This window comes from Aureobasidium pullulans (genome assembly GCF_000721785.1).
Source record: "Aureobasidium pullulans EXF-150 unplaced genomic scaffold scaffold_19, whole genome shotgun sequence".
Classification (NCBI taxonomy): Eukaryota; Fungi; Ascomycota; class Dothideomycetes; order Dothideales; family Saccotheciaceae; genus Aureobasidium; species Aureobasidium pullulans.
Genome location: NW_021941039.1, coordinates 379505 through 406606, shown reverse-complemented (window position 1 = coordinate 406606; position 27102 = coordinate 379505). Strand labels below are relative to the sequence as shown.

Genomic DNA, 27102 nt, shown 5'->3' with positions numbered 1-27102 from the left:
CTACGCAATCAAAGTGGAGGAATGAGACAAATTCTGTGACGGATCTTTGCACAAGTGATGTAAAACCTATCGAAAGGAAACCAAAGGATGTGCAAAAGAAAAAGGTGTTGGTCTTGGCTATGTACGTGAAGGGGTTCTTGCGGTTCCACTCCAACGCAATGGCAATGATGCGAGAAGAAACGCATTTGAAAGCGCCCAACTGACCAACAAGAGTCTGTCAAATGTATAATGCAAAACCTGGGAAAGGAGGGCAGAAAGGTCCAATGGTTACCACGCGAAGAATGCCGGAGAAAGAAATCAGCCAACGGAAACCACTGTATGTAATCGAGAAGCAACTGTATAGCTGAGCCGGTGACCGAAGAAGGCAAGGGTTTGAGAAAAGGCTCTTGCGCGATGGTTGTGTAATTCTGCGTTAATTTGTGCTGAAATACTGCTCTTCCGAGCATAGAGCTGTAGGATACGGACGGCGCGCTGATGAGAAGAACAGGCCAGTATCGATGGCGTTGTGCTGTGAGCTACGCGGGAGTCGTTGTGAGCGAGTGTGACACAAGGTGCTGGCGAACTTGGAGAAGCCGAACCGAGTGACTAGGGCGCCGACGGTAGACAAAGACGGAAGGTTCGAGGTGGAAAGGCGATCAGTTGGAGTGTTGCTGGCTGTTCTGGACACCAAAAAAACGTTTTTTTGCTAACGGGAGCGGGTAGGCTTGCTCTCGGGGGAGCAAAAAGTTTCGTATTCGATCTAATAGGGCTTCGTGGTGATGGTCAGGTACGAATCGAGATGATAGGTTGTCAAGGTTGATGGGCATAAAGGTAGCAGCCGCTTGTGATTGAGATAGACGCATACTCCCCAAGACTCAGACGTCGAGATGAAGGCAGAATGGAAGATGCTCGAACGTAGCGAGAGCGATGTCAAGCTTATCTTGTATCAAACTGTGCAGATAGTCGAGATATTGCTGACGGCATGCGTTGGTCGGGAAAAAGGTGAAAGACTGATCGTCAACCCAGTCTTCCCCATGAAGCTCAGCCACCTCATCCACGAAATCACAAGGGACGTGGATGTCGAAGACATCGAGATGGGGCATTGCCTCTACAAATTCGGCGACCTCTTCCACTGCGGCAGTGCAGCTGAGACCGTAGGATCCGGAGCCAGATGCGACCTCGAAGCGCTTGAGGTGACTCAGGACCTTGAGATGAAGGAGATCTCTCCCAGTGAGACAACAATTCGCGAGGGTGATTTTGCCACACTCGAGAGCGCGCATCCTGGGTAATTGTTCATAGATGTTGCTGTTCTTACGAGCATCCCAATCGCTGATGTGAACCTCAGTGCTCTTGAGGATAGGCACAAGTCGGTCGATGAGAAGGTGCTCGTGGCCGGCACCGAGCTTGACGGACTTGAGGTGAGTTGCACTCTCCAAGAAGCGTTCGAACTCCCCTGATCTGATGCGCGAATTTGCTCCGATGGTGATTGAGGTCAAACGCTTGCAATTGCTGCTCATAATGCGGAACCAGGAGACACCAGGTGACTGAGCCTCGTCGGGATTGTTGTTTTCATATGCAACACCATCGCCAATGTCTAGACGCTTGAGGGTGGGCACGAAGATAGAGACCAGGATATTAGCGTTTCTTCTGCTCAGAGAAGATGGCTCACAAGTGAGATGAGTCAGACCGGGCAGAGGTGGTACTTTTCTGTTTGAGGTCGGGTATCTCCACCCCCAGGCATCGTCTCTGTACATGGATGTGGTGAATCTCAGGTGGCGCACCAAAGCAGCATGGACGTTGATGCGGGAGTCGACAAGGGAAGAGGCGAGCAATCCTCCGTCGCACGTGGGGGTGTGCCACAGGTATCGCACCGCTTGCTTGTACCATGAATGGCAGACCTGCGCGACGCTGTATAATTCTCTGTCGTTCAGGTGTGAGCACACCATCGACGTGAGTTCGGTGATACCGCCGATTTTCTCAAGAAGGGGGCTTGGAACCAGAGCGATTACATCATCCACATCATCAGGCTGATGCCACAGGAGATGATGAACCTCATTCTGGTTCATGCACGAGCGTCCTTGTTGGCATCCAACGTTGCGCTGTTTCTCCATGGCCTTCATGCACTCGATCATTGCGTTGGCACGCAAGATTTTTGGCATCTTGGTAGGAGAGTGCATTGGAAAGAAAAGGGGGAGATATTGAGGAATCGACGCGCTGTGTTGGGGTTGGACAAACGTCGATGCGCGAGGCGATAGATAGAAAAGGAGTTGATGATGGAAGGAGCAGAGGGAAAAGATTGCGCAAGAAAGGGATGGTTTGTTGCGATGCAAAGATGAGATGAGTTGTTCGGATGCCAAGACATACCCGACGAGTCCAATACTCCGACTCACCAAATTTCACATGGCAACTACACTACTCTTCACAGCTTCTCCGCGTCGAAGCACAGACCGCTCGCTACCTCGTTGTTTTCGAGAGACTTGTGTCTTCATCCAGTAACGGTATGAGATGCTCTACGTCCGTCAGTTTGGCCCACAAACAATCTGCATGTCTTGTCGACAAACTCATCCTGATTTCCCCCGGTTCCTCTTGCACCTGCATCTCCGATTATTTCAGTCAAGTTCTTGTCCACCTTTCCATACAACATTCAGTAATATCTCTGTCAGTCGTCCGCTGGCTCATCATGACTGTTCGAGCAGCCGGGCTTTCTAGCAATCTGGGAAGCAACCTTAATCTCCTTCGCTCTGGTCTCGAACTCCGCGATCTTTTCAAGATACTCGAGATAGGTTTCGCGAGTTTCTGTGCAATCGAATTGCGGGTACATTCCCGGTATGTCATATGTGTCCTTGACAGCCCTCTCGTGATCGAAGAAGTAAAAGTAAAGCCAGAGGCGGAAGTCTCTCAGCGCTGGCATTTCTTTGATGAACGAGATCAACTCGACAGCAGTCACCTCGCAATCAGTCCTTCCAGGACCCCCGGCAGACCACATGTGGAGATGCTTGAGGCGTTTCAGTCCTTCGAGTTTCATGAACTCCTCGCTCGTGACTGGCCAGCTGTCGACAGTGATGTCCAGGTATTCCAGACCATGCATCCCGGACAGCTTATCCCAAGCGCGCCACTCTGTGATCCATAGGTGCCCGACCTTCAAGCTTTTCAAGGTGGAACTGATGTGATCGATAATGAGATGCTCGTTCCCGCGCTCGAATTTGATGGTGTGTAGGTAAGTCATGCGACAGACGAAGTAGTGAAATTGTTCCTGACTGATTTGGAGATCTTCTCCAAGACTGATTGATTCCAGAAGCGGGCATCCTTCCGTCATGATGTCGAACCATGAACCATTATCAGGTCTTGCGTCGTTGACCATGACGTGTTTCAGCGTTGGCTGGAAAATGGCCTGCAGTTGTGTTTTGCATTTGTTGCGCAGGGACAAGTAGTCAAACTCAACGCTGCGAAGATTGGGGAGATTGGGGATGGCTCTGCTCTTCCTCAACCGGACGTAGCCTTTGCTTTGGTTGTCGTTATCCGTGTCGAGCGTATACCGAAGGTGGCGTATGAATCCTGCGTAGAAGTCCACTCTGTCAGGTTCAGGCCCCTTGAAGCCTTTCTTCGGCATGCCCTTGAAGCGCAATGCATCCGCAGCCGGACTGTGCCAGCGGTGACGGACAGCTTCGTGGAACCAGGCTTTGTTGACTCGTATCAAATCACGTAACGTCCTAGCATCGGCTTGAGCGATGATGTTCATCCAGATCTCGGGCAGGTTGCCGGCATATTCGAGAAGGGGCGATGGCGTCAAGGTGCAAGGAGGAACATCGATATGCGACCTTGTTCTCAGTATCAGGATTCATCGGAAACACTACTTCAAGCGGCCACAACTCACTTTTCACCAGTTTTGTGTGTCTTTTCCTCTTTCTGTTCCTGTGGATCAAGGTGGAGATCTTCCAGCGATTGCTCCAAGGAAGTTGTTTCAGTCATGATTGAGTCAGTTGTAGAGAATCGAAATGCGATAGGTAGTGGCAGGCTTCGCCTTGATACTTATGATGGCTCGAGGAGAAGTCTTTTATTAGTCACAAGGGAGCCTTCAACGTAGACTCCGTCTCGACCAGGCAGACGTGAGGCCATCGTCGCCAGTCTGTAAGCTCACAGGAACGAAATTGGTAGGGCGCAGGCAACGATACGGGCTACCCGACGTCGGAGAGCATGCAACGACCGCGAATTTGGCCGACACATACGTGCATCGCCAGACTTGACCTCAGTTGGTGAGCACTGCCTCTCATACCAAGCTTCAGGAGGTCGAAGCTGTTGAAGCTTTGGACGTGTTGAAGAATTCTCTCGGCCGGAATGTGCTTGGCAGTAGCAGAACGGAGGCGGTGAGAGTGAAAACCGGGTCAGGGTGAGACCAGCGACGACCTTTTCCATGCACCATGTGTCAACGGGGAGGCCCACGACGGAGGTCGCAGATTCAAAATTAGTTGATGGATATCTTCGGGGCATCAAATGCATACCATGAAGACATTGGACATTGCGACGAGCGTGGGAGGATGCTAGAGCGACTTCAAGCAGAGAAAAGATGTTTGCAGCGAAGGACAAGTAACAACCAAGTGACAAGTGTACCTCTTCTCGACGCGATCCGTGACAATAAGTTGCACGGCAAGCTGTTCTGCTGAAGACATCAATTATCGCCCGTATAGATCCAGCAGACTATGGCTATGTAGAAGGAAGGAATGTCAAGTCGAAGACTCATGGCTGTTGCCATCAAGGTCGAATTCGCGACGTTGTCGAGGCAACAAAAGCGATCCGCAAATCTCGACCGTCGCAACTTCCTCTGACGATTCGAACCAGGCAGACACCAGCAGCAACCTTCCATCGCACCTTCCATATCCGCTCAGCTCAATGCCTTCGACATTGACGATGACGCCGCCGAGTTCCCTTTCCGTCGCGACTTTCACAGACCCGGAGTCACAAAGCGGGCACACACTGAAGTGCAGGGCCAACGCTGTTCAACATGCGCAACGAGGAAAGAGAAGGAAGGCACGAAAGGAAGAGGACATGAATATGCAAAAGAATCGGTGAGTGAGCAAGTCATCCTTGCGCCCACTCCTCCATCTATGCTGTTGAGCAGCTCGCGCTCGAGGTCGTCGAGAACGGCGCGACAGACGCTGGAGTTGCTCGAGAGTGGTAACACGCCGAACGTGCATTCGAACTCGCCAAACGTCAGATGGATGCACTTCAACTCAATGTCTACCTTGCGCGATAGAGGTGAAACGAACGACATGGCGGAAGTGGTGAAGAGGCAGAGTTGCAATGATGGTCTAGCATAGCTTGGAGCAAGCTCTTGCAAGAAGGCATCAATACATACGAGGACAAGGAGTCCAAGCCAGGCTGCTTGTTACTGCTTGAGAACAAGTTTGATTCTTGATGGCCGCGAGCTACTTCCAGAGTCCTCATCCTATCTAATAATCGCGACCAAGACCGATTCATCGCCGGTTTTGGTTGTTGCAACCCCGCAAGATTCCTTCGAAGGCGGGCCGTGTTCCGGCAGCCAAGACGGTGTGAAGCCGCCCTCTATCGCTCCTTCCACCGAAGTCTGACCTGACGATCGGCTCGTCAACCGTCATCTTCAACGGACCACGACAACAATGACCTCTTCCCCTCTCCACCAGCATCACACATTGCCGGATGAGCCGCGAGCAATGATAAGCTGCGACATCCAGTGTCCCTCCAACCACCAATTCCGCACTCTAACCAGCAACATGAGCAACAAGACTGTCAACGTTGCCGAGTACCTCTTCACCAGACTCAATCAGCTGGGTGTCAAGGACCTTCACGGTGTACCTGGAGACTTCAATCTTGTCGCCCTTGATTATGTCGAGCCATGTGGTCTTAACTGGGTCGGCAACTGCAACGAACTGAATGCTGGTTGGTCTCGTTGCTCTCATACTAAGACTCGATGGCTGATTGAATCAAAGGATACGCCGCTGATGCCTACGGTAGACTGATGGGCATGGGAGCTTTGGTGACAACCTTTGGAGTCGGTGAATTGTCTTGTCTCAATGCCATTGCTGGATCTTTCGCCGAGTTCTGTCCTGTCGTCCACATCGTCGGAACGCCGAAAAGAGCGGCGCAGAAGAGTGGCATGCTTTTGCATCATACAGTATGTCTTCGGCGATGACCTCTTCGCTATGGCAGGCTTCTAACTCCTGTCCAGCTCGGAAACGGCGACTTCAATGTCTTTGCCGACATGTCCAAACCGATCACAATCGCCCAGACCAACCTCATGGACCCTGCGACAGCACCGGCCGAGATTGATCGCGTCTTGCAAGCATGCTACGTCAACAGCAGACCTGTATATATCCAACTGCCTGCCGATATGGTCATGGAAGAGGTGGACGGTAAGCTGTTAGACACTCCAGTTGACGTCAAGCCACCACAAAGCGACAGAGAGACTGAGAACCTGGCGACCGAGATCATCCTGAGAAAGCTGTATGCAGCAAAAAGACCGACACTTCTGCTCGATGCGGGTGCTCAACGCCACCGTGTACGTGACCCGCCCTCCTCTGGCTACCAGGGGGCTGACATGAATATAGGTCGAGGACTTGACAGAGGACTTCGCCCGCAAGACTGGACTCCCGACGTTCATCACTCCCATGGGTAAAGGTGTCGCCAACGAAGAGTCGCCAAACTATGCCGGTATATACATTGGTAAAGGCTCAGAAGAAAGTGTCCGCACCAGAATCGAAGAGAGCGACTGCGTCATCACCATCGGAAACGTCAAATCAGACGTCAACAGCTTCGGCTTCTCGTATCGCATCGGTCGACTGACTTCGGTGGATTTGCACTTCGACCACGTCGTCATGGACTGCGCCAAGTTCGAGAATGTCTACATGAAGTGGCTGCTGGAGAGACTTGTCCGCGAGGTGGATCCCTCAGAAATGCAGATGGAGAAGGTTGACATGCCTGTTCGCAAGAACGTCGAGCTTACCAACGGCGAGGCGGCGACGCAAGACGTCACTCACGCCTGGCTATGGCCACGCATCTCTTCTTGGTTGAGGACGGGAGATGTAGTAATTACCGAGACTGGTACATCGTTCGTCGGTATCTGGGAGACCAAGTTCCCAGCAGGTGTACAAGCCATCAACCAGACCTTGTGGTCGTCAATAGGCTATGGTCTCGGAGCAGCTCAAGGTGCGGCGTTGGCTATGAAGACGTCCGGCGGAGGTCGGAGGACGGTCTGTTTCGAAGGCGATGGTGGGTTTATGAACGCTGTGTCTGTTTGAGCACCGTATTGACAAGCTGCAGGCTCGTTCCAACTCACCGCTCAAGAGCTGTCAACCATCATCAGACAAGACTTGGACTGCACGATCTTCCTGATTGAGAATGACGGATACGAGATCGAGCGCTGGGTGCATGGCATGAAGGCCAAGTACAACGATATCAGCAAATGGAGATACAGCAAAATTGCCGAGGTCTTCACGCCAGAGGAGGAGGTCTCCCAACATCGTGTCAAGTCGTACAAAGTCAGCACTCGCTCGGAACTTGAGGAACTTTTGGCAGATGAGGAGTTTTCGGAAGGAAAGGGTTTGCATGTGAGTCCGAAAAGCCACTGCTGTCGACGGCGCAAGACTAACGATTTGACAGTTCGTCGAGCTGCATATGCCAAGATATAATGCACCGCAGACACTCATCGACTTCGCCCAGAGCCTGTCGAAGAAGCCTTCGTGAGGGGCGATGTCAGGCCCGGACAGAGATATTCCCGAAGAAGGAGCATACCCCGAGGAGCCTTAACTCCTTGAGTGGTCGCTTGACTCATGCGGACTCGCTTGTTGATCTGCGGACTGCAGATCCTCCGCAACCCCACGTTGATCATCGCGATCTCCTCGGCTCATGCACATTCGCTTCTCGATTATACATCTACAACTGTACCTACAACATCTATCCTTATGAACAACCCATGCAAATGATGTTACATGATCTCGTCGCAGGACACAAACGCCGTGCGATTGTTGTCTGTTGTTCGTTTAAACTTCAGCCCTGGACAAGTCTGTCTTTTAGGTTTCGATGGCGTACACACGTGCCATCGCAACGGTTCTTCCGTCATGCCGGCCGTTGAACTTTACATGGAAGAGGCTGCGCCTACCGAGGCTCTGCCAGGTACCAGAAGACTTTTTCCAATTCACTCCATCAACAGACGAGATGATCTGCAAGACTCCATGTTTCCTACGGACGTACTCGACAAACCATGTCTTCTTCATCGGCGAACAGCACCATGCACATGTTCAGATGCCGGCTCCTGCAGTAGGTACAGTATTCCTAAGTGGAGGCATTCGCTAGACATATCTCGAAATGGACTACCGGAAGAACTAGGTGAGTATTGGCAATCGCTGCCCTGAATTCAGGCTCAGTATATCAGCTTCGCCCTCCCCTTTGCCTTTCTCATCTTCATCATATCCTTCAGTCGCTCTCGTCTCTCATCATGTTGTCCTCTGCCAGGGACATGCTCCCCTCTCTCGCTGTCTGGAGTCTGCTGTTGCCATCCACCTTGGCCGCAATCCTTCCCCAGTATGACCCCTTCTACACTGCTCCTGCTGGCTACGAGAGCAAGGCCCCAGGAACGATTCTTCGCTCCCGCAGAGTCGCGACAGCATATCTTGGTCTGATCCCTGATGCAGTGCAAGCATGGCAGCTGCTGTATCGCACCACTGCCATCAACGGTACCGCGATCTCTTCGGCAACCACTGTCTTCAAGCCTCTCAACCCCAAGACCGACAGCTTTGTCAGCTTCCACACTGCCTACGACGGTTCTGCAGCAACCGGTGCTTGTGATCCTAGCTACAACTACCAGCTGTTTGCTCCCCAAATCGATCTCATCTCCTCGGTCGAGTTCTTCCTGCTTCAGGCTTACCTTCTGCAAGGATACATTGTACAATCCCCAGACTATGAGGGTCCTGATGCTGCGTTCGGTGCTGGCCGTCTCGCTGGTATGGGCGTTCTTGATAGCATGCGTGCTATTGCCAACTTCAAGACCACTCTTGGCCTCACAACTTCGACTCCCAAGATTGTCGGATATGGATACTCTGGTGGTGCAATTGCGACTGGCTGGGCAGCTTCTCTTCTCTCCAGCTACGCTCCTGAACTCAACGTCCTAGGCTGGGCTCAAGGTGGTACACCTGCCAACCTTACCGGAACAGCTGTCTTCATCGACGGCACTCTCTTTGCTGGCTTCCTGCCTCAAGCTCTTGTGGGTCTTGGAGCAGACTCCGCCTACGGCGCTCAACTCGATCCAGTCATCAACCGCATCGCCACCGCCAAAGGCAAGAACACCCTCAGAGTCGCCGAGCAGATCTGCGGTGTCGAGAATCTCTTCACCTTTGCTTTCGGCCAGATCCAAAGCACCGATTTCCAGACTCTCGGTAACAAAGTCTTCTTTGAACCGACTATTGCGAGCATCTTGGAGAAGACTGTTATGGGTGTCAACCCTGATGAGACGCCCAAAGCTCCAGTCTATCTCTTCCACGCGACCAATGATGAGATCATTCCTTACGCCAACGCTTCAACATTGTACTCGGATTGGTGTGCTGATGGCGCTTCCGTCCACTTCACCACTGTAGCCAATGGCGGACATGCAACAACAGAGATAATCGGGTTCGTCGGCGCATTCAATTTCGTCAAGGCTGCTTTCGCCGGAACAGTGGCAAAGGGATGTTCGACTGAGACGATCCTGGATGACAGTCTGGACTTGCTTGCGTTGGGTGTCTCGTTGGAGCCGGTGCTTGTGCAGCTGTTGAATGCGCTTGCTGTGGCTGGAAGAAAGGACATCAATATCAAGAATGACATTACGACGCTCAATGAGACTGTTGGAGCTTGAGGGTGGTAGGGTGTACAACGTCGCTCCTTCCGAGCTTCAATGAAGATTTTCACTTCGTTCTCATACTTCTTCTGAAACTTAAGCATCTCCCTGCAGACTTGAACTGACATGTCCGGTGGAGGTTACCCTCATCGACTCGCACCTCTTCTCTATTCCATCGCACTTCACTCTTTGATAGGCCTACTGCAGCTGTATCCAGAGCCACCAACGCTTCCTAAATCGCCATTGCTATACCGGTACTCTCTTACAATTGCGCTGTAGCGATGCGCTGCAGATGTAGTACATTCGTCATTCGTCTGGCCGAAAGTCTTTCCTGTTTCCAAAAAGGCTGTCTGCCGTTCTTTGTTTTTGTCGTAAGGGATGTTGGTTTTCTGGTGTCTTTGTTGTTCGATCTTCTTTGTCGTGCCGAAAAGGGAGCCGCTTGCAGCAAAGAAAGTTCTCAATGGATGTGTGTGTGTGTGTTCATCTTTTCCTCCTGTCGAAGATGTGAGACAATGTGATGTGCAAGTCTGCTGTCGCTGCTGATTTCTGTCCCAAGAAAGAGGCGGTGCGTTGGGGATGACTGATGGAACTGTCTTTCGTCGAGGGAGAAATGCTGGAAGATGAGTCCAAAGTTGGTGATCAACGCTGACAGGCAAAGATGCTGCGCTGGCGGGCGGGTTAGGACACTCTGCGGCAGCAGACCAAGCGGCCATTTGATTTTCGTCCTCGGCGGACTCGAGGGATTTGAGTGATAGGTGTGGAAGCTTGGTGCTCAAGGCGAGAAGATCAGTTCCAAAGATTGTCCAGCTCGTCAAGTCCGGCCAGTGTCTTGAAGAAGGGGCGGTACTGGGCGTCGATGTCTTCCTCCGCGTCTCTGGCAATTTTGACGTTGACCCGCTTGAGCGCCGGCGGGGCGTGCAAGAGAGGAGCTGGGGAGGTCTTGGAGATGTGGGCGAAGAAGCGCGATAGCTCGGCCAACGAGTCGCCAGAGGTGGCAGCGGAGGTATCAAATTCGGCTGCGCTGGACTGAGGCACATTGTCGAGAATAAGCTTCTTCAGGACAGGCATGTTGACCAAGAAAAGGAGGAGATCTGTGTTGATGGCAGTACGAGAGCCCAGTTGAACACACTCGCAGTGCTGTGACTATTCAATCAAACTGTGCAAGGCAGGCTCGGCCATGTAGTCGGGGTGAAGATGGGCACTGTCCTGATAAGTGAATACGAGTTGCCGGCCATGCTGAGCCACTTCGAAAAGACTTACTCAGAATCGCTGCCTTCGTGGAAGACCAGCTCTTTGCTGAAGAGACACACTTCACAAACATGGCACATAGAAACCACATGTCGAGCGAGTAGTCGTATTCCTCGAAGTCGACGAGCAACTCAGGACCCGTGAAGTAACGCGAAGCGATTCGGAAGTCGTATTCGGTGCCGGCCTGGTCGAACTGAGCAAGACTCCATTCGAACAGGTATAGCTTTCTCTTTCCATGGTCAATCATAATATTGCGAGGCTTGACGTGGTGGTGCATGGTGCCCTTGCTGTGACAGCGATTGAGCGCCTGGTATGGGGTCAGTAAACGAATAGAGATGGGCCGCCAATGGGATCCATAGGGGGATTTTTGACGTACTCTGTGGGCTGAGCAAGGGTGTTGACATCTTCTCGAGCCAGGGCGAGGGCGTTGTCGAAAAGGCTTGCGGCAGGGATCTTTGTCTTCTCGGGGATTTGGTGGCCTCGTCGTTGATGATGCCAGCGTGCTCGCGTTTCTCCAAGGAGATGGTTCTGTGTTTCGAGGATAGACCTAACGCACAACGATGTTGATGCACGAAAGATCAATCAAGGCTGCTGAATGAGTATGTTGAGAGAGAATTGTTGTGTTGTAGTCAAAAAGATGGAGAAGAAATGGGTGCGCGCAAAGTTTTCCCGATTGCGATGTGAGTGCTCAGGGTCGTGATGATCAACAGGTGACGGCAAAGACTGCAAGATTGTGAGGATCTTCGCTCACTCACTCACGAGTTGACAGCGAATCATGAGATTTTCGACTTCCCTGCTCTGCCCGGGCAAAGCGTGTCAAAAACATCCGGCTGTTGATATGTGTAATGATTTTTGCTTCTAGCCATCAGAATAGGGAGATGGGTTATTTTGAACACTACTGTGCAACATGACTCTGACGAGAGAATAATGGTGCAATCACGACTGAAAGATAAACTTAGTTGCAGGGAGCGTTTTTGTGAAAAAGGGCTTGCAAGAAAGAAAGATCATGCACTTGCACGACATGTGGGAAACACGAAGAGAGAAGAAACTTTGGATTGCTATGTAGAGGCCACCGGCACCGAGGATCGCAGTGCGAATAAAGAACGCCTCTGCACGCGAAATATCAGAGTCAAGACACCTTTTTGATCTACTCCCATGAGTCCCATCTTGGATCAACTCCATATTCGCCCACCACCAAGGTCATTCCAGGAAGATCGACATGAGCAATGCGGGACAGAGCTTTGTTGATTCCGTCGATTTCTTCTTGGGAACCGAGCACGTCGATGTCGGCAATGGAGAGAACGAGATATTCCAGCTTTGGAAGACCTGTCAGGAATGCTAGCCAATCAGCGCCGGTGGTATCAACACTGCTTGTCGACTTGGCGTAGCCCTCAATGTCAATAATCAGCTCTTTGAGATTGGGCAGGCGAATGAGCTCAAGAAGGGATGAGGAGGGGATAGTGCATTTATCGTCGAGCTGCATGTGGATATTCACCACCTCCAACTTCTTCAGACCACCGATGACTGCGAAGACTTTGAAATCTTTTGCGTCGTCCCAAAGAGTCGGATTCAGATCGAGGCCGAGTTCTGTGAGGTTGGGCATGACGGGAAGAAGACGAGCAGCAACTCTTCCTGCGCCCCGGTCGAAGGACAACCGCCCAAGCACACGCATGGCAGGAAGTGACCAGTCAGGGCCAAAGTGACGGAGTAGAGAGTTCACAACCACTGTGTCGATGTTAAATGTTCCCGGCAGGTCGAGGTGTTCGAGTTTGGGCGAGGTCAAGATGCAGATCAAGTCGTGATATGTCATCTGTGAGCTGTCTTCAGATTCGATCACGACCCGCTCGAGGTGGATGGCGCCGCGAAGAAAGTCGTGCAGCAGTTCATAGGGGAGATGGATTTGCTCGCGAAAGGAGAGCTCCGTAATTTGGTGAGCGACGGGGACGAGTAGAGCCAGCCAGACGTTGTCATCGTTTGGTGCTGGGCGAAAGGGGACACCAAAGTCGTCCAGAACCTCGAAAACTTTCAAGGCAGGCGTGATCAGAGCCTTGAGGGTGTCTTCATCCGCAAAGCTGAGATTATGTCCGTAGATCTGGATTCTTTGTAGCCTGGTGAAGTTGAGGGTCTTGATTCTCGCATCTGCAAGAATGCCCTGACGCGGTCCAAAGTGGAGCGTCTCGATCTGGCTTGCAAAACCGGCAACGCGCTGGGGGTCGCTGACGTGGTGGAACAAGTCCCTGAGCGTGGCTCTGCGCCAAACCAGGTTTCCACCTTGAAACTGCCAGAGTTTGCAAACCTCGACGACGTTGGCGGCTGTGATCGTGTCGTGAGGGAGAAACTGGAAGATATTGCTGATGAGCTCGGGAGGGAGTTTGCCGATAGGGGAAGTGACCCTGCAGTAAAATAATTAGCACTACGGTCGAATGTTACGGCGCTGGTGTGTGTAGTTCAGAGACTTACGCAGGAATGACCTCGGCGGGTATCTGCCAGAAAGGCGATCCTGTTTGCTTGCGGTCGGCCATGGTGTTTGACGTGTCGTGTGTCGTGGTGAAAGAAAAGTGTGTTCAGCAACGCGCAAGCTTGAGCACCTCCGACCCTCAAGCTGACGAATGCCGTCAAGTGAACGCCAAGAGCCTTGACATTTGCACACGGGGAAGAGCGTATCATAATCCTGGAGAGGGTGCATTGATAAGTGAGAAGAGGTGCTAATATTTTGATCGTCACCGTGGCATGGAACCGACCAAATTATATACGGGTCGTAGTGAGTCACCCACCGCATCATCACATGCAAGCAGAAGCTCTTCCCAAGAGAGGCGCACCGTCGTCATGCCGCGGTGTTGTCAATGTGGCAATGTGAAGACTCTGCGCATGCGATTTCCTCTCACGAGTATCAGATATATACTATCGCTTGCTCTGAAACGGTTTCCAAGAGCCTTTGGCAGGGGAAACACGAAGTCCTTCGATCTTCTGAGAAGACGTTGTCACGAGATTGACGTCCGCACAACAGTCCAGGGCGAGTCTCATGGATGTCGCTTCACCCTTGCGTTTGGTTGTTTGGGTTCATCGTGTCAGACTATAATGTGCAGAGAAGGTGTCCGTTTACAAAAGCCATCAACAAGGCCAACCCGACTGGTCGCTGGCGAATTTTCCGCAACGTGAGCGAGTGACTCCAGCATAGATGCTCAAAGTGCGTAAATTCGGGCAGCGGCCGGCGAGATGCGGTAAGAAGTTACCTGTCGAGTAACAACCAAGTGTAATTGTTTCTTTTCTCAATCCCAGTACCTCTAGGCTATAGGTCAAGAAGTGGCTGATGCCAATGTGGTCCCTAAGCAGGTTTTCAGCTCACTCATGGAACCTGATCTTTTTGATCATCGATTCAGCCTTTTTGAGCTCTGTACACATGGGATCAAGGCTTTCCCACACAGTCTGACCGTCCAGCTCCTTCTTGAGCCTAGCTGCAACGACAGCGCGGCGCTTGTGTTCTGATCTTGGACGACAGTGGCGGGAACCAAGGCTTCGTCTGCGGCGCGGCAGAACGCCTTCACAGCAGTGAGTGTGACCTTGATGCAATTCTTGAGCTGCTTCTTAGCCCAAATAAAGTGTTCCCTAGCCACATAAAATCACGTCGGTAGTCAGAGTGGGCCCCGCGAAGGCTTGATGCACAAGAGCTACCTCTGTGGCATATATAAGCACCGAGACGAATGTGCGGAATGGTCAGCCAATATATAATTGAAGTTTCAACTCCTGCCGACCCTAGAGGAGCACAGCTGTGCTGCTTTCGTCTACTTGTCTGTGAATTCTTTGTGCTTTGTGGTGGCTTTTCTGTCAGGCTCAGAGACCACTAGTGCCGGCCGTGTTTGTCGAGAAGAGCCATGGAGTGCAGAGAGCAGGAAGCTAATTGCAGCCAGAGTAAGTTCAAAAGGACCAGGAACAAATGGGTGAGCGAGGAAAGAGTTATACATGACAAACGCAGTTCCATCCAACTTGGGGATGACCACTTTGACGACTTTTTTGTTCTCTGAACAGCCCATAAAATCATTCCAATCATCCGCTCTGCGAGGAGAACAAGGAGCTCAAACGCCCGTATATTCGCATCTCGACCTCGCATCTGGCTGGAAGGTGGAGCGACCGACCCCACGCTCGACCGTTGTCATAGCCCCCGTGAGCACACCCCTTGAACGAGCGCACCTCTCGAACTCCACATCTGCTCCCTCTCTCCTCGAACGGCTTTGTGGAAGCGATGCACAAATGACACACATTCGTATGTCTTGGATATGTCATGAGACAACCCGGTACGTTCACGATGACCTGCGCCTCGCTCCGTCAAAGGTAACCTCGTTACAACTGTAACAGGCTCCTCGGGCTCTCCTCCAACCACGCGATCAATTTGCCGGCGTCGAACTCGCGGCGGCGACGCTCGCGCTCGGCAGGGCCGACGGCGTACGGACGACGGGTGCGGTCTGCGAGCGAGACGTGCTCGGGGTGTGAGTAGGAGCTACGTCACGACCACGGGCAGCGGAACCGACACGGGGAGAACGAGCGTGCAGGAGGTCGTACTCTTCCTGGTTGCGGAGCAGAGCCAGACGGCGGTCCTCTTCGGCAGCGCGGTCGGCACGCCTGCGAGCGACAGGGTCGTTGGTAGGGCCGGAGCGGACGTAGGGGGAACCGGCGTTGGCGGAAGGGTTGACCGGGCCACCAACGCCTCCAGACATCATGGTCGGATCCTCTTCCTCATGCGAGCCGGGTGCGCGGCGTGTGCTAGGCGAAATGGCGGAAAGCTCTTCAACACGAAGACGCAGAGCGGCAAGCTGGTCTTCGATGGGTGTCTCGCCGCCAGTGATGCCAATGAGTACTCACTCATGGATTTTGGGAATACTCATGACTTCCGTAACTCATGTGCGAGAACTCATGAGTCAGATGAGTTATGAGTTACATGAGTGAGTACTTATAACTCATTGGCATCACTGCTCGCCGCAGCCGCGCTGCACCTGCCTCGGGCGACCTCTTTCTGCAGGGGACGCGGCACCCACTGCTGAGGGTCCGGCTGGAAGGCCTTTAGAGACCCGAGCCAGGCATCTTCGGGAACGATGACCTTAGGCTGGATGATAGCATCAATGATCTCTAGTTTGCAAAGAGGCATGGCTACGAGCAAGTTGATGATGCTGTCGGCCTCCTTTTCTCCACACGTGAATACTTCGCAAGTCATGTCAAGTTCAAGGACGCGCAAGGACTCCCAGAGGCACAGCAGGGAGACCATTTGGCAGCCGTTGATGCGCAACACATACGCTGCCGGTGCCTTCGTGTCTGTCCTCGCATACATTTACTAGAAACACCCATGTAGCACTTGCTAAATCATTGAAAACGTGCCTCATCTTCCGCGTTCTGTATCCGAAACTGTTGCCAGGTATCAAGAGGTGGTATTCAATGGTGTTAGATTCAAGATCAAGGGCGGTAAGTGTAGCGCCAAGGAGGAACTTCTCAAGCTTGACTGTTCCAGACGAAGAAAGTGGAGTGCTGAGAGACAGGTAAATCAAGTCGACGTATCTGGAGAGCTGACGCAGCAGCAACTATCTTTATTGGCGATGGGTGATGCGATCAACAGGGAGTTCGACCAAAGAGGGGCGGAGGAGGTTCTTGATTAAGACATCATCGAGGGCGTAGGGAGTTGCGTCATCGTTGAGAGAGCAGTCTTCTCGTCTATCACAGTATCCAGGTCTCTGATCGAGCAGTGGGTCAAGCCGGAGAGAAGATGTTTAGGATGGGTCACCTCCCCAACAGTCATGACCATGGGCTGCTTCCAATCATGATCCAGGTCAGGAGTCAGGTATACCAGCAGATCGTTGTGGCAATTCATGAACCCTCGAGGCATCATGCTGATTTCCAAGGCTTGCAGGTTTGGAAGACCGCTCAAGCCATAGAAGTCCGCTTCGGAGACGTGGAGGCCGGGCTCGAAGCGTATGACCAGAGAGCGCTTTTGCTGTTGCGTGGAGACGGTGGCGAAAATATCTCCATGCATACGCTCTTGCCAGCCACTGCCGGAATTGCCGATGTCGATTTCCAGGCTCTTCAGAGCGTTGAGATTACGGCAAGTGGTCTTTATATACCACCATCAAAGATCAAATAGAAGCGAAATCAAAGATCAATGGTGGATGGTGAATATAGAGACGGACTAAACATATAAGCATGAGAAAGGGATACCGCGGCAGGAGCATGTGGTGAGCCTTGATTCGTTCATCCTACTCATCTCTTACAAGTGTAACGTCCTGGCGTTTTGGCATGGATCCCTAATTAGAGTCATCTCCAACTTCCCCGCGGAGACCACCTTTCCGATCGAAATTACTTGCGTCTCCGGCCTCATCAACATCAGGGGCGATGATACCGATATGCTTGTTACACGATTTTCAGTAGAGCAAGGCACCTGAGCCTGTATATATGGGCACCAGAGAAGGAGAGAAAGACAGAAGCAAAGAGCAAAGAACGACGAAGAAAGGCTGATTGAAGAAGACAGGAACTGAAAAGAGTAGGGGCGTATAAGCAAGAAGCAGGGCTACCGTAACCGCAAGATGCATAAGGTGCGTAGCTGTTTTGCCTCCCTTCGACTATCCTCGGAGACGTAGTGATAGGGGGCGAAGTCCCTCACAGGTCGATCAAATCTGCTCTTCCTGCTTCATCACGACCTCCCCATGCTCTATCATGGTTTCTCCGTGCATAATTTCCACGCCTTCGTCGAACTCATCCCCGATCTCACTACGGATATCATCTTGCCAGTCGTAGGTGTCGGTGCCTGTATACTCCCCAGCAGCTGGAGTAGTAACTCCGAAGCGCAAGTTACGCGGTTTCCAGTATCGAGTGTCGCCGCTGTCGTCGTTTATAGCAAGCCAGACATCCTCAGGAAGGGCAAGCCAGTCCTGCCAGTTGACAACTGTGGGCCAGCCGAAGGACTCTTCTTTGTTCACGAGGATGTCCGAATGCCTGATGAATGCATAAGCCAGGTTTGTGAGAATGTGGTGAAGCTGGATTGCCTCTTCGACGTTGAGAACCATAGTGGCGTCATTGAAGTTGGGGTCGAGAACATACCTTCTTGGCTCAGGGGCTCGAACAGTTGGCGAGGGATTAGAAGGTCCCATCTTGTTCGTCGATACAATTCCAAGATAGAACGAAGGATTGGAGGAGAAGAAAGGTTGCTATAGTCGCGTGGAAACAATGGGTGTTGACCGAGTTTGTGGCGGCGTTGATTGCCGTGTTGTCGTACTGCGCAGAGGTCATGTTGAGCCTATGCTGAAACGAGAATGAGTGTGTGTTGGGGCGGGGAACTGCGACTTAGAGAAGTTGAGAGGTTGAGCGTATGCTATATACCACCCCATCAAAACAAGATTCCAAACTCCTCATCCTGTATCAGGCAGCATGTAGCACATGAGTGTAGAACGTAAACTCGTGGGATGGCAGACCCGCAAGTAAGATATGAGGAGCTAATCAGCCGACCATATCACAGCATAGTGTGGTCCGTCATCTACGATCTTGCGATGGGAAGCAGTAGGGAACATGCACAACATAGATAGGCATGCTGCTGTAATGACGGACTTGATGTGTATAGTGAGTGACTCGAGGCGGCGGAGAAGGGAAAGGAGCATTGCGGCCGCCCGCCTCACATGGTGATATACAGGCCGTTCAGATTACTGAAGGCCTGGGGAGCTTCTAGAGCCTGGATTGTGTCGTAAATTTCGATGTCTGTGTAATTGAATGAGATTAAAGACTTCATGGCCAGAGTGAGCGCCAATGTCCCGTCGCTGACGGTTTCGTTGAAAACAGGTCCGAGGATGATCACTTCCAGATTGCCGTGAGTGATCTCGATACGGCGGATGAGGTTGATGGGTTGGATGGAGGGAACCAAGCCGTTGCGTTCGGTCTTCAAGATTCGGGCGGAAAGGATTTGAGTGCTGCGAACAAGTAGCCATAGTGCTCCAGCGTCACTGTGATACCACTTCCTGCGAACTAATGGTCAAGATCTCTACATTAACCAAAGTGGATACCTCTTGAGCCGGACTCTTTCGCACAGACAGAATAGATCTCGGGGTATATAGCTCCAATCTGATCCTCTTGGAGAGGAGGTGGAGGCACCGGTGATAGTTCTGGATGTAGCGGGAACGAACATTTCATTGCGAAGCACAAGACTCTGCCAGGACCTATGTCGAGTACAACTTGAGCGGCAATGGCTAGAGCTTGAAGCAAGTCGCCCCAATGTGCTTCAACTAGACTTCATCGCAACTTTCAACCTTGCGCTCGGTGTTCTAGCACTCATCTCTCGCCGAGATTGTGAGCGTTCTTCAAAGGAGGGTTGAGGTAGAGTTCGAGTGTCCCAGAGATAATACTGCGTGAGGAAATATCGTAGAACTCTGAACTCTTGTCATGGCTCCGCGAGACTGCTATGCTGTTGAGTGTCTTGTGGAGAATGCAATGAGAGCACTCACAGAATCGGTTCTTGATGGCTAAGCACTGGGAACGGATGCCTCTTCATCATCCTCGTCGCTCTCGTCTCCCCCTATCTTCACGTCCTCTTCAGGGTCAACTGCTGCCATCCATAGCAGGATGACAGCAGCCTGCCCGATCTTCTGTTGTTTTTTGCGGGCACAGGTAGATAGGACTGCTTACTCACTGCTGGATAGGCTTTCATGCGTCCAGAAATCGGCCTTTGTGAAACATTCTGCGTAGCATGTGTGCTTCGCTCTGAGGACGTCTTCCAGTTAGGCCGATTTCCAGAGCAGATGAGCAGCCGCGGCGGCGAGCTCACTGTTGACGAGAGAGCGCAGGTGGGTTGTCTCTTAGATGGGTCATGATCTGGTTCACGAGCTCTCCGGTCGTTGATACGTGAAAGTGATTGACGGTTCGCTCGATGGCGACATCGAGGGATTACTGCATACACTGCAGGACAATGCATTAGTATAGTCGACTACAATGTAGAGAAGGAGAGCAGGGGGTTGCGTACACATCGACCTTGGTTTTGGCCTTGCTAGCGTACCCAACGAGACAGAACTTCTTTCTCGTAATAGGGGCCTCCAAGCTCTTAGTATGGTGACGTACAGCGACAGCGGCATACGAAACGCGCTTCTCAGAAAACCAACAGGCGAGAGTCAGTCTGTGACGATACTACTGCTAAACAGTTCTACAAAACGCCAGTTGTCGCTACCGCTGCAGATGTTCCAGTCGTCTAGCTCGATGACGATGTTATGAGGTGGAGAGCGGGCGCTCATGGTGGTTGCAAGGAGCATTTGCATAGTACTGCTAGGGTGGTAGTACCAAGCCCCCAATTGCAACCCGCCAAACGTAGCAGCAAACCCATACCCACTAGGGGAACCGTACATCTTTAGCTCTAGGCCGCAAATTGAGGATGGCAATGTGTTGGAATCAATCCCGTAGGTGGGTATCCTTAGGTTATATATTCCATAGTGCAGGTGAATAGAAAGATGAACAGGGAATGGAAGGATGAGAAGGAAGCAGTCGAATGTATATTCGTAGGAGTTCCAGGTCGCCCTGGACAGCCATACTCATTTCGGATAGTATACAAGCTGATTGGAGACAATGACATGCTCTGCGCAGGATGTGGTATGTGTGGCAGGTATATAGAGGGCCAGTACATCGGGGGAGCGATGTTAGCGTGACTGGAATCGAAGTGATCGCGATTGATGAGAGTAAGGTAGAATGACGGCAGGTCGAATATGCATAGCATTGGTCGCGAAGCGGATGGTCATGCTTGAGGTTGCCTAAGCCTTACGAGAGAGAGGGGATACAGAGCAATGAGTGCTCTACAAGAAAGTGGTCGATGAGCTGTACTTATGCTCTACGAGCATGTTTGCTTCTCCTTTGGTTCATCTATGGAAGCAGCCTTTGGCTTTCACCAATCCTCCATCATGATGCCGGGAAGCTTCCATCCCGACTCTGTCGCAGTATAGTTCAGTTTGAGCAAGCAAGTGGGGTGAGCAAACTCGCAAGAGCTGAAGGCTTCTTTGTCCACAAAGCCATGAGTTCTTTGATACTTTTGGACTTGCTTTGTTCAATCCTCTTCTAGGACATTCGCGTCCATGCTGCGACGGACAAGGTGAGCAAGTCAATGTCACCATTTGGAGTAGTTGGCGTTTGTCAAACAAATTTTCTCCCAGAGCTCGTGAGCGTGGTTTAAACAGCTGAAACCGACACAGACACGCTATCAGTCTTCATTGTTGGCAGGAATTGCGGCAAGGCAAATACCAGTCGACAACTGTGAAAGAATAATTCCAGTCATTTGATAAATCTCCTGATCATTGATCCGAGCCAGGGTGGTCCTGTCATTGATACGACTTGGTTGATCGGAAATGGGTTCAGACATGCCGATCACCCAACTTTTCTTTATCGTTTTCCACTTTCCAATGCCTTGTGCTCTTCGAGGAGCAGGAAGTCTCATGTTGATTATGAGTAGGATGACTTTCGTTTAGGTTAAGATTAAGGACTTTGATGGGTCGCCTGCGTTCCTTTGTTCTTGCCGGCTCACGGCAAACCGGACAATCTTTAATGCGACAGAATGGTATCGCAAGCAAAACAGAAGTCAACGCAAAACAGCAAACACAAAGATGTTCAAATTGGGAATGAAGAATGACTCGATATGAGAAGATCCCCGACTATCGCCGACAGCAACAGTCGTCGGCAAACAAAAAAAGTCAATTCTACTCGGGCTTTGTCGGCGTCTGCCGGAAACAGCATCATACCCGGACCACTTCCTCCCATACCAAACACCACTTCCGTCCCCAAAACATCCTACAATTTCGCACCCCTCGCCCTCCCAACCATCCCCTCCACCGCTCTCATCCCCGCCTCAGCAACCTGCACATCCTCCCCCGCACTCCCACTACTCACCCCAATCGCCCCCACTACCTCGCCCTCAACCAAAATCGGCACACCACCCGTCAAAGTGCAAAACCTGCCTCCATTACTATACTGAATACCCCAACCCACGCCGCCGGGGAAAAAAGTGGGGGAGTTGTAGTGGGAGGTGGGGAGACGGTGGCCAGCTGCCGTAAAGGCTTTGTTGATGGCGATGGAGATGGAAGTGAGTTTTGCGGTTGGCATGCGGGTGAAATGGAGGAGGTGGAGTGTGCTGTCTACGATGGCGATGTTGACGTCTGTGGTGTGGGAAGTGTTGGTTAGACTGAAGGAGAGGGGTTGTTGTGCAAGAAGGGGAGGGGGGAGGATTACCTATGCCTAGTTCTTTGGCTTTTTGTTGTGATGCTGAGGCTGCTGCTTCTGCTGCTTGGAGAGAGAGGATGGGTAGAGATCTGGTTGCAGAAGCCATCTTTTATGTGGTGTTATCTTGGGCTTGTTAGAATAGCTGTCGAATCTGCGAAGAATGGAGCCCGTGACGATTCTGAGGGATGTCCAGTATGGGAAAGCAATGATATGTATCTTTGACATCGGCGATAGGTCTTTGCCGGCAGAGTTTGAAACGGCTTCGGCAACTCTGTTTGACGAACTTTCTTGCACGTCTGCTCATGAGAGAAACGCTTTCCGTACAGGAATGAGACAAGGCCAGTCTGGATGGCCAGCTATCTAGTTTGAATTCATGTCACTTCATATTTGCGACACTAGAGCGGGTCTGGGGTTGCGGTGGAAAACAAAAGCAATTTCATTGAAGCAGGTGCAAAAGTAAAGTTTATAGCCAATTGACCCCCAGCGGCAGTGCCCTCATAGGCATGATAGTTCTGTCCTCTCCCTCATACTCGCGACGGTCTATCTCGTACCTCATTCGACAGTACTTCCATCTCACCTCAAGCGTTCGGATGAGCAACGACCTGAGTCCCGTCTTCGGTGTTCCATCCCTTTTCCCTGCAAAGCGCCTCGTACTTCTCAACCTCCTCAGGCTTGGCCCAAACGACTCCAGGCAACATGATCTGGCGCTCCTTCAGCGAAGCCATTTCGAGCAACATCTTCAGCAGAACCTGACCGCGGGCCAAAATGTTGATTTGATTGGGGAAGTGAGCATCGTCGGTGAGGCAAAGACTGAGCACTTGCAGTTGCTTCAGAGGTGACAAGGCAATCAGGTCTGTTTCTCTCAACACGATGTTCGGCTCAATGTCAATCTGGAGGGTGGTGATGTTCTTCAGAGATCCGAGGGTGGCGAAGACGATGGAGTCTGTCGTGTGTCTCCAGTAGCCGAGCTTGTTTTCAAGACAGATGTAGACGTTCTGGACGTTGGGCATTAGGCGAAAGAGTGCAGAAGCTGCGCGGCCGGCGCCGTCGTCGAATCTGAGGTTCAGGGTGCGCATCTTGTCGAGGGGTTTGGTGCAGGCGACCTGGATACGGCTCATGGTGGAGGGGGTGATGGAACGAATTAGAGTCAGGTCCTCGAGGTGGGGGTTGGCGAAGATGCTTGCGACTCCCTCGTCGGACAAAGTCTCGCTGACATCGTCATTGAGTGCAAGGTGGGTGAGCGGGGGCATGGACTTGAAGAAGGCGTTGAGCTGTTCTGTCGTGACACAGATGTTGAAGGTCATGGTCAACTTCGAGAGCTTGATTGCGACATGCTGTAGCTTCTTGAGCCATTGAGCGTCTGCCTCAGGGGCTCTTTGGATGAAACCATGATCGGCGATGATGGTCAATGACTTCAAAGCGGGCGTGATGAGTGCGAGCATGACATTCGGACCGCGTGGTTCCAGGTGTTCCTCGTGCAGCGAAAGCGTCTGGAGGTTGGAAAACTCGAGGTGGCTGACGTTGAGCGAGCCGAAGACGACTTCGGACCAGTCGAAGTCCAGGATCCGGACGAACGTGGCGTAGTACTGTTGCCTTGTGTGACTTGCCACTGTACCGGCGACTTCCCTCGGCTTGACGTCGTCCCACAGGAGATGACGACCAGCCCAGGTCCATTGCTTGCATACGGCGACTGCAACGCTGAGAGTGCGCCTGTCGTTGTGGAGGTACCCCATGATCTTGTTGATGTGTTCTCCTGTATGAAGGACTGGATGTGCGTTGGTGCGTGGCATGGTGTGCACCAAAAGCTCTGCCGGATGCCTGGAGAAGTCAGCAGGGAAGTGGTGTAAGCAGGTGTTAATGCTTACTGAGCAGGAAGAGGCCCCACGATGAGGCCGGTGCTGGATGGACTCATGATGGGGTTGTAAGTTGAAAGATGATTGCGATTGCGCGCAGAAGTAAGTTTGTGTAGGAGAATGTTATAGTGTTGTTGACCAAGAGGGAAAAGATGAAGTCGCGCGTTGCACAAGTTTTTGAGTCGAATGACGCGTCAAGTCCGGCTGGTAGAAGTGTATGTTTCGATTTCTCTTATAGAAAGGGTAAACAGAAAAGTCGCAAGCTCGAAACGTGCTCGAGTCGGGCCGACGACTAAGCAACCGTCGAACTTCGTCGAGGTTCGGGATCGGGATATTCCAAAACTCGAACTTCGGTCTTGTTGCAGGTCACAATAAAATGTGTAGAAACCCTTTCTTATATATGATCGCCAGCTCGAAGCTCCCTCAGCCGCCTGTCATCTCAAAGAGACAATATAGTATATCTTGATGTTAAGAGCTTCTATAGTTCTCCCTTGCCTCCGGTTGATATCTTGATGTAGACTTGAAGCAAGGGATAAATTAGGTAGAAGCAAGAGAGAAGTAATGTTGCCCCTTTGTCTCGAGTATATATCAAATGCTATTTGTTCACTCTGTCCAGCCACCTATAATTGTTTTCTGCTCCTGCAACGGACAGACATTAGTAAAGTTTGCTTTTCAATCCGTACGGGACCAAGATCGATAGGTGTTAATATATAGATGCTTGTTAAAATGTAGAGTCGGATTTAGACGTAGTGCTCTACTTATAACCTATTAAAAATGATGAGTGCATGACTTGGATTGCATACAGAAGGAAGAGCTCGATCTATATATTTACTCTGCTACAATGACTAAGACTGTCACAAAGGCCATGTTTGCTATTGCTAACCTTCTGAAGGCTTCTAACTAATAGGCACAAAGGCTTCTTCGACTGGCACTCCATTAAGTCTCTTCTAGAATCCAATACTCCCCCTAAGACCTTGGTGTGCATGAGAATAGTGTTTTGTGTCTATCAAGAAGATCTCCCCCTGACACATAGCAATAGTCATGTGTTTAAGATATCTTAACATCTACAAAGCTTTCGTAATAGTATCCATCTTCTTCCTAAAGAATCCTCCCTGCTCCACATCAACACCAGAAGTGTACTCCCCAACATCCTTCCCATGACTGACCACATTACTCAAATCCTCCTCATCAGGTTCAGGAGCCTCCAACCACGAGCCCACTGGATTTTGCGCCTTGACTGGCGAGATGGAGCAAAGCACCCAATACACACCACCACTTACCAAGAAGCCTGTGAAGAAGTTCAAACGGTAGATATAAGTCGCACCAATCGGGACGGAAGCACCACAAGCGCCGGCGAAGCCTACGACATTGATGAGGATGCCGCAGAAATACGCCACATAGCCACGCCATTGAATGCCAAAGCGACCGTAATAAGGACCATTGACATCAGCAGAGTATAAATCTCTAGCTTGAAGATACCCCTTGCGCACGCAGTAGTAATCGATAATCATAGGACCAGCGATGGCGGAGAGGAAAACAGAGTAGGCGGAGAGGTATGTAGTGAATGTGCTGGAGCCGGCGACGAATTGCCAGGGACAGATGGCGATACCGATGACGGCGCAGATGTAGCCGCCGCGGCGGATGTTGATGTAGCGGGGGAGGAGGGCGGTTAGATCGGTACCGGCGGAGATTGAGTTTGCGGCGATGTTGGTGCCGAGTTGGGCGACGACGAAGGCGGCGGCGATGAGGAAGACTCCTGCTCTTGCGCCGGCACTGCCATGGCCGTCTTCGGTGATGAAGGCGTTGAGAAGTTGAAGCGGGTTCCAGACTGCGCCGAGTTCGGGGTATATTACTGCAGAAGCAGAGCCAACGAGGATACCAATGAGAGAGGTGAGACCAAATCCAAGGGGAATGGTGATAAATTGAGGGAGAAGAGCATCGCTGGGCTTGCTGGCGAAACGGGAGAAATCAGGGTCGTTGACGATGAGGGTAGCGAAGTTGGAAACGGAGGACATGATGCCGGTGATGATGGCCCAAGCAAGTTCGGATCCCTTCGCCTTGGCGGGTTGATGAATGATCTTGCCAGCTCCTCCTGCTCTCACTAGCGCCCAGACGAGGAACGCGATACCCGCGGTGGGTGCGACAACAGCCTTGACGGTGAATAGATGGCGGACTTTGTGGACGGGGAACCAGATGAATGGCAGCGATCCAGCCCAGAAGAGAATGAAGCCGATGAGATAGTTGACAGTGCCTCCCAGAGCGATCTCCTTCGTCAAGGAAGGACGTGTTCCGAATGACGGCCAGATGGCGAGAATCATGAGGTAGACGCACTCTCCGCCAATCCAGCCTTGGACTCCGTACCAGATACTGTATGCAATGTCAGAAGGAATGATGGGATGAGAAGTTGATCTGGTACTTACCAAGCCATCAGAGCACGGTTCAAGACCGGCCACAGCGATCCGTAGATACCAAACGATGATCTGTTCATGACGGGGAAAGAGATGTGGTAGACAGCACCGACGCGACCGGTCAAGCAGATGAAGAACGCCGATATACTGTAGCCGACCCTGAGAAGCATGTCAGTCAAAGTCTTGTTCCTTGTTCTCGACAAGACTCACCAGACACAAATCCAAGCTTGCCACCAAGAGAGACCGACTTCAAGCGATGAGGCAGCAATCATCCATGTGTTGATGTTGAACGAATCGGCAATCCAGAAGCCGACAAAGTTGAAGGCGGTCCATTGACGACGTTCCGGCTCGACAATTTTCAAGTCATGATTGGTGAGGAACAACTCCTTGTTCGACAGACCATTATCATGCTCGACTTCCTAGGAGACAGTAAGTTCGATGTATTCGTTACGGAGCAGCTGAAGATGATGCTTACGATTTTTTGTAATAACGAAGGCATGTCGAGAAGTTGTCGCGTGTCTGGAGGACCGAGAACGATGAATCAACCAAGCTATATGTA

The 27102-nt window shown here is 51.6% G+C and overlaps 10 protein-coding genes across 10 annotated transcripts; 3 read left to right on the top strand and 7 right to left on the bottom strand.

Annotated features, from left to right (window-relative positions):
• Positions 1 to 854: 854 nt before the first annotated feature.
• M438DRAFT_358118 (uncharacterized protein) lies at positions 855 to 2138 on the bottom strand (the record flags this gene model as incomplete). Its single annotated transcript, XM_029907242.1, has 1 exon — positions 855 to 2138. The coding sequence occupies one exon, from the start codon at positions 2136 to 2138 to the stop codon at positions 855 to 857; it is 1284 nt and encodes a 427-aa protein (XP_029757594.1).
• A 233-nt stretch (positions 2139 to 2371) lies between these two features.
• On the bottom strand, positions 2372 to 4030 carry M438DRAFT_78572 (uncharacterized protein). The gene is made up of 3 exons (XM_029910322.1): positions 3854 to 4030; positions 2541 to 3797; positions 2372 to 2489 (listed from the first exon to the last, which is right to left on the bottom strand). Exons 1-2 carry the CDS (start codon positions 3946 to 3948, stop codon positions 2639 to 2641), a joined length of 1254 nt encoding a protein of 417 aa, XP_029757593.1. The 5' UTR covers positions 3949 to 4030; the 3' UTR covers positions 2372 to 2489; positions 2541 to 2638.
• A 1696-nt stretch (positions 4031 to 5726) lies between these two features.
• On the top strand, positions 5727 to 7695 carry M438DRAFT_279926 (indole-3-pyruvate decarboxylase; the record flags this gene model as incomplete). Its single annotated transcript, XM_029901123.1, has 6 exons — positions 5727 to 5892; positions 5943 to 6127; positions 6182 to 6511; positions 6561 to 7221; positions 7273 to 7559; positions 7612 to 7695. The coding sequence occupies 6 exons, from the start codon at positions 5727 to 5729 to the stop codon at positions 7693 to 7695; spliced, it is 1713 nt and encodes a 570-aa protein (XP_029757592.1).
• A 772-nt stretch (positions 7696 to 8467) lies between these two features.
• M438DRAFT_376888 (LIP-domain-containing protein) lies at positions 8468 to 9838 on the top strand (the record flags this gene model as incomplete). Its single annotated transcript, XM_029908695.1, has 1 exon — positions 8468 to 9838. The coding sequence occupies one exon, from the start codon at positions 8468 to 8470 to the stop codon at positions 9836 to 9838; it is 1371 nt and encodes a 456-aa protein (XP_029757591.1).
• Positions 9839 to 12215: 2377 nt separating this feature from the next.
• M438DRAFT_338178 (uncharacterized protein) lies at positions 12216 to 13590 on the bottom strand (the record flags this gene model as incomplete). The annotated part of the gene is made up of 2 exons (XM_029904095.1): positions 12216 to 13461; positions 13529 to 13590. The coding sequence occupies 2 exons, from the start codon at positions 13588 to 13590 to the stop codon at positions 12216 to 12218; spliced, it is 1308 nt and encodes a 435-aa protein (XP_029757590.1).
• Positions 13591 to 15450: 1860 nt separating this feature from the next.
• M438DRAFT_338177 (uncharacterized protein) lies at positions 15451 to 16208 on the bottom strand (the record flags this gene model as incomplete). Its single annotated transcript, XM_029904094.1, has 2 exons — positions 15451 to 15876; positions 16071 to 16208. The coding sequence occupies 2 exons, from the start codon at positions 16206 to 16208 to the stop codon at positions 15451 to 15453; spliced, it is 564 nt and encodes a 187-aa protein (XP_029757589.1).
• A 1423-nt stretch (positions 16209 to 17631) lies between these two features.
• On the top strand, positions 17632 to 18265 carry M438DRAFT_383636 (uncharacterized protein; the record flags this gene model as incomplete). The annotated part of the gene is made up of 2 exons (XM_029908949.1): positions 17632 to 17640; positions 17692 to 18265. The coding sequence occupies 2 exons, from the start codon at positions 17632 to 17634 to the stop codon at positions 18256 to 18258; spliced, it is 576 nt and encodes a 191-aa protein (XP_029757588.1). The 3' UTR covers positions 18259 to 18265.
• Positions 18266 to 21853: 3588 nt separating this feature from the next.
• Positions 21854 to 22388, bottom strand: M438DRAFT_279901 (DUF336-domain-containing protein; the record flags this gene model as incomplete). The annotated part of the gene is made up of 2 exons (XM_029901120.1): positions 21854 to 22218; positions 22292 to 22388. The coding sequence occupies 2 exons, from the start codon at positions 22386 to 22388 to the stop codon at positions 21854 to 21856; spliced, it is 462 nt and encodes a 153-aa protein (XP_029757587.1).
• Positions 22389 to 22757: 369 nt separating this feature from the next.
• Positions 22758 to 24246, bottom strand: M438DRAFT_367981 (uncharacterized protein). Its single transcript, XM_029908008.1, has 2 exons — positions 24148 to 24246; positions 22758 to 24100 (listed from the first exon to the last, which is right to left on the bottom strand). Exons 1-2 carry the CDS (start codon positions 24192 to 24194, stop codon positions 22861 to 22863), a joined length of 1287 nt encoding a protein of 428 aa, XP_029757586.1. The 5' UTR covers positions 24195 to 24246; the 3' UTR covers positions 22758 to 22860.
• Positions 24247 to 25089: 843 nt separating this feature from the next.
• Positions 25090 to 27042, bottom strand: M438DRAFT_367980 (NCS1 nucleoside transporter family; the record flags this gene model as incomplete). Its single annotated transcript, XM_029908007.1, has 4 exons — positions 25090 to 26502; positions 26556 to 26702; positions 26754 to 26962; positions 27019 to 27042. 4 exons carry the CDS (start codon positions 27040 to 27042, stop codon positions 25200 to 25202), a joined length of 1683 nt encoding a protein of 560 aa, XP_029757585.1. The 3' UTR covers positions 25090 to 25199.
• Positions 27043 to 27102: the final 60 nt, after the last annotated feature.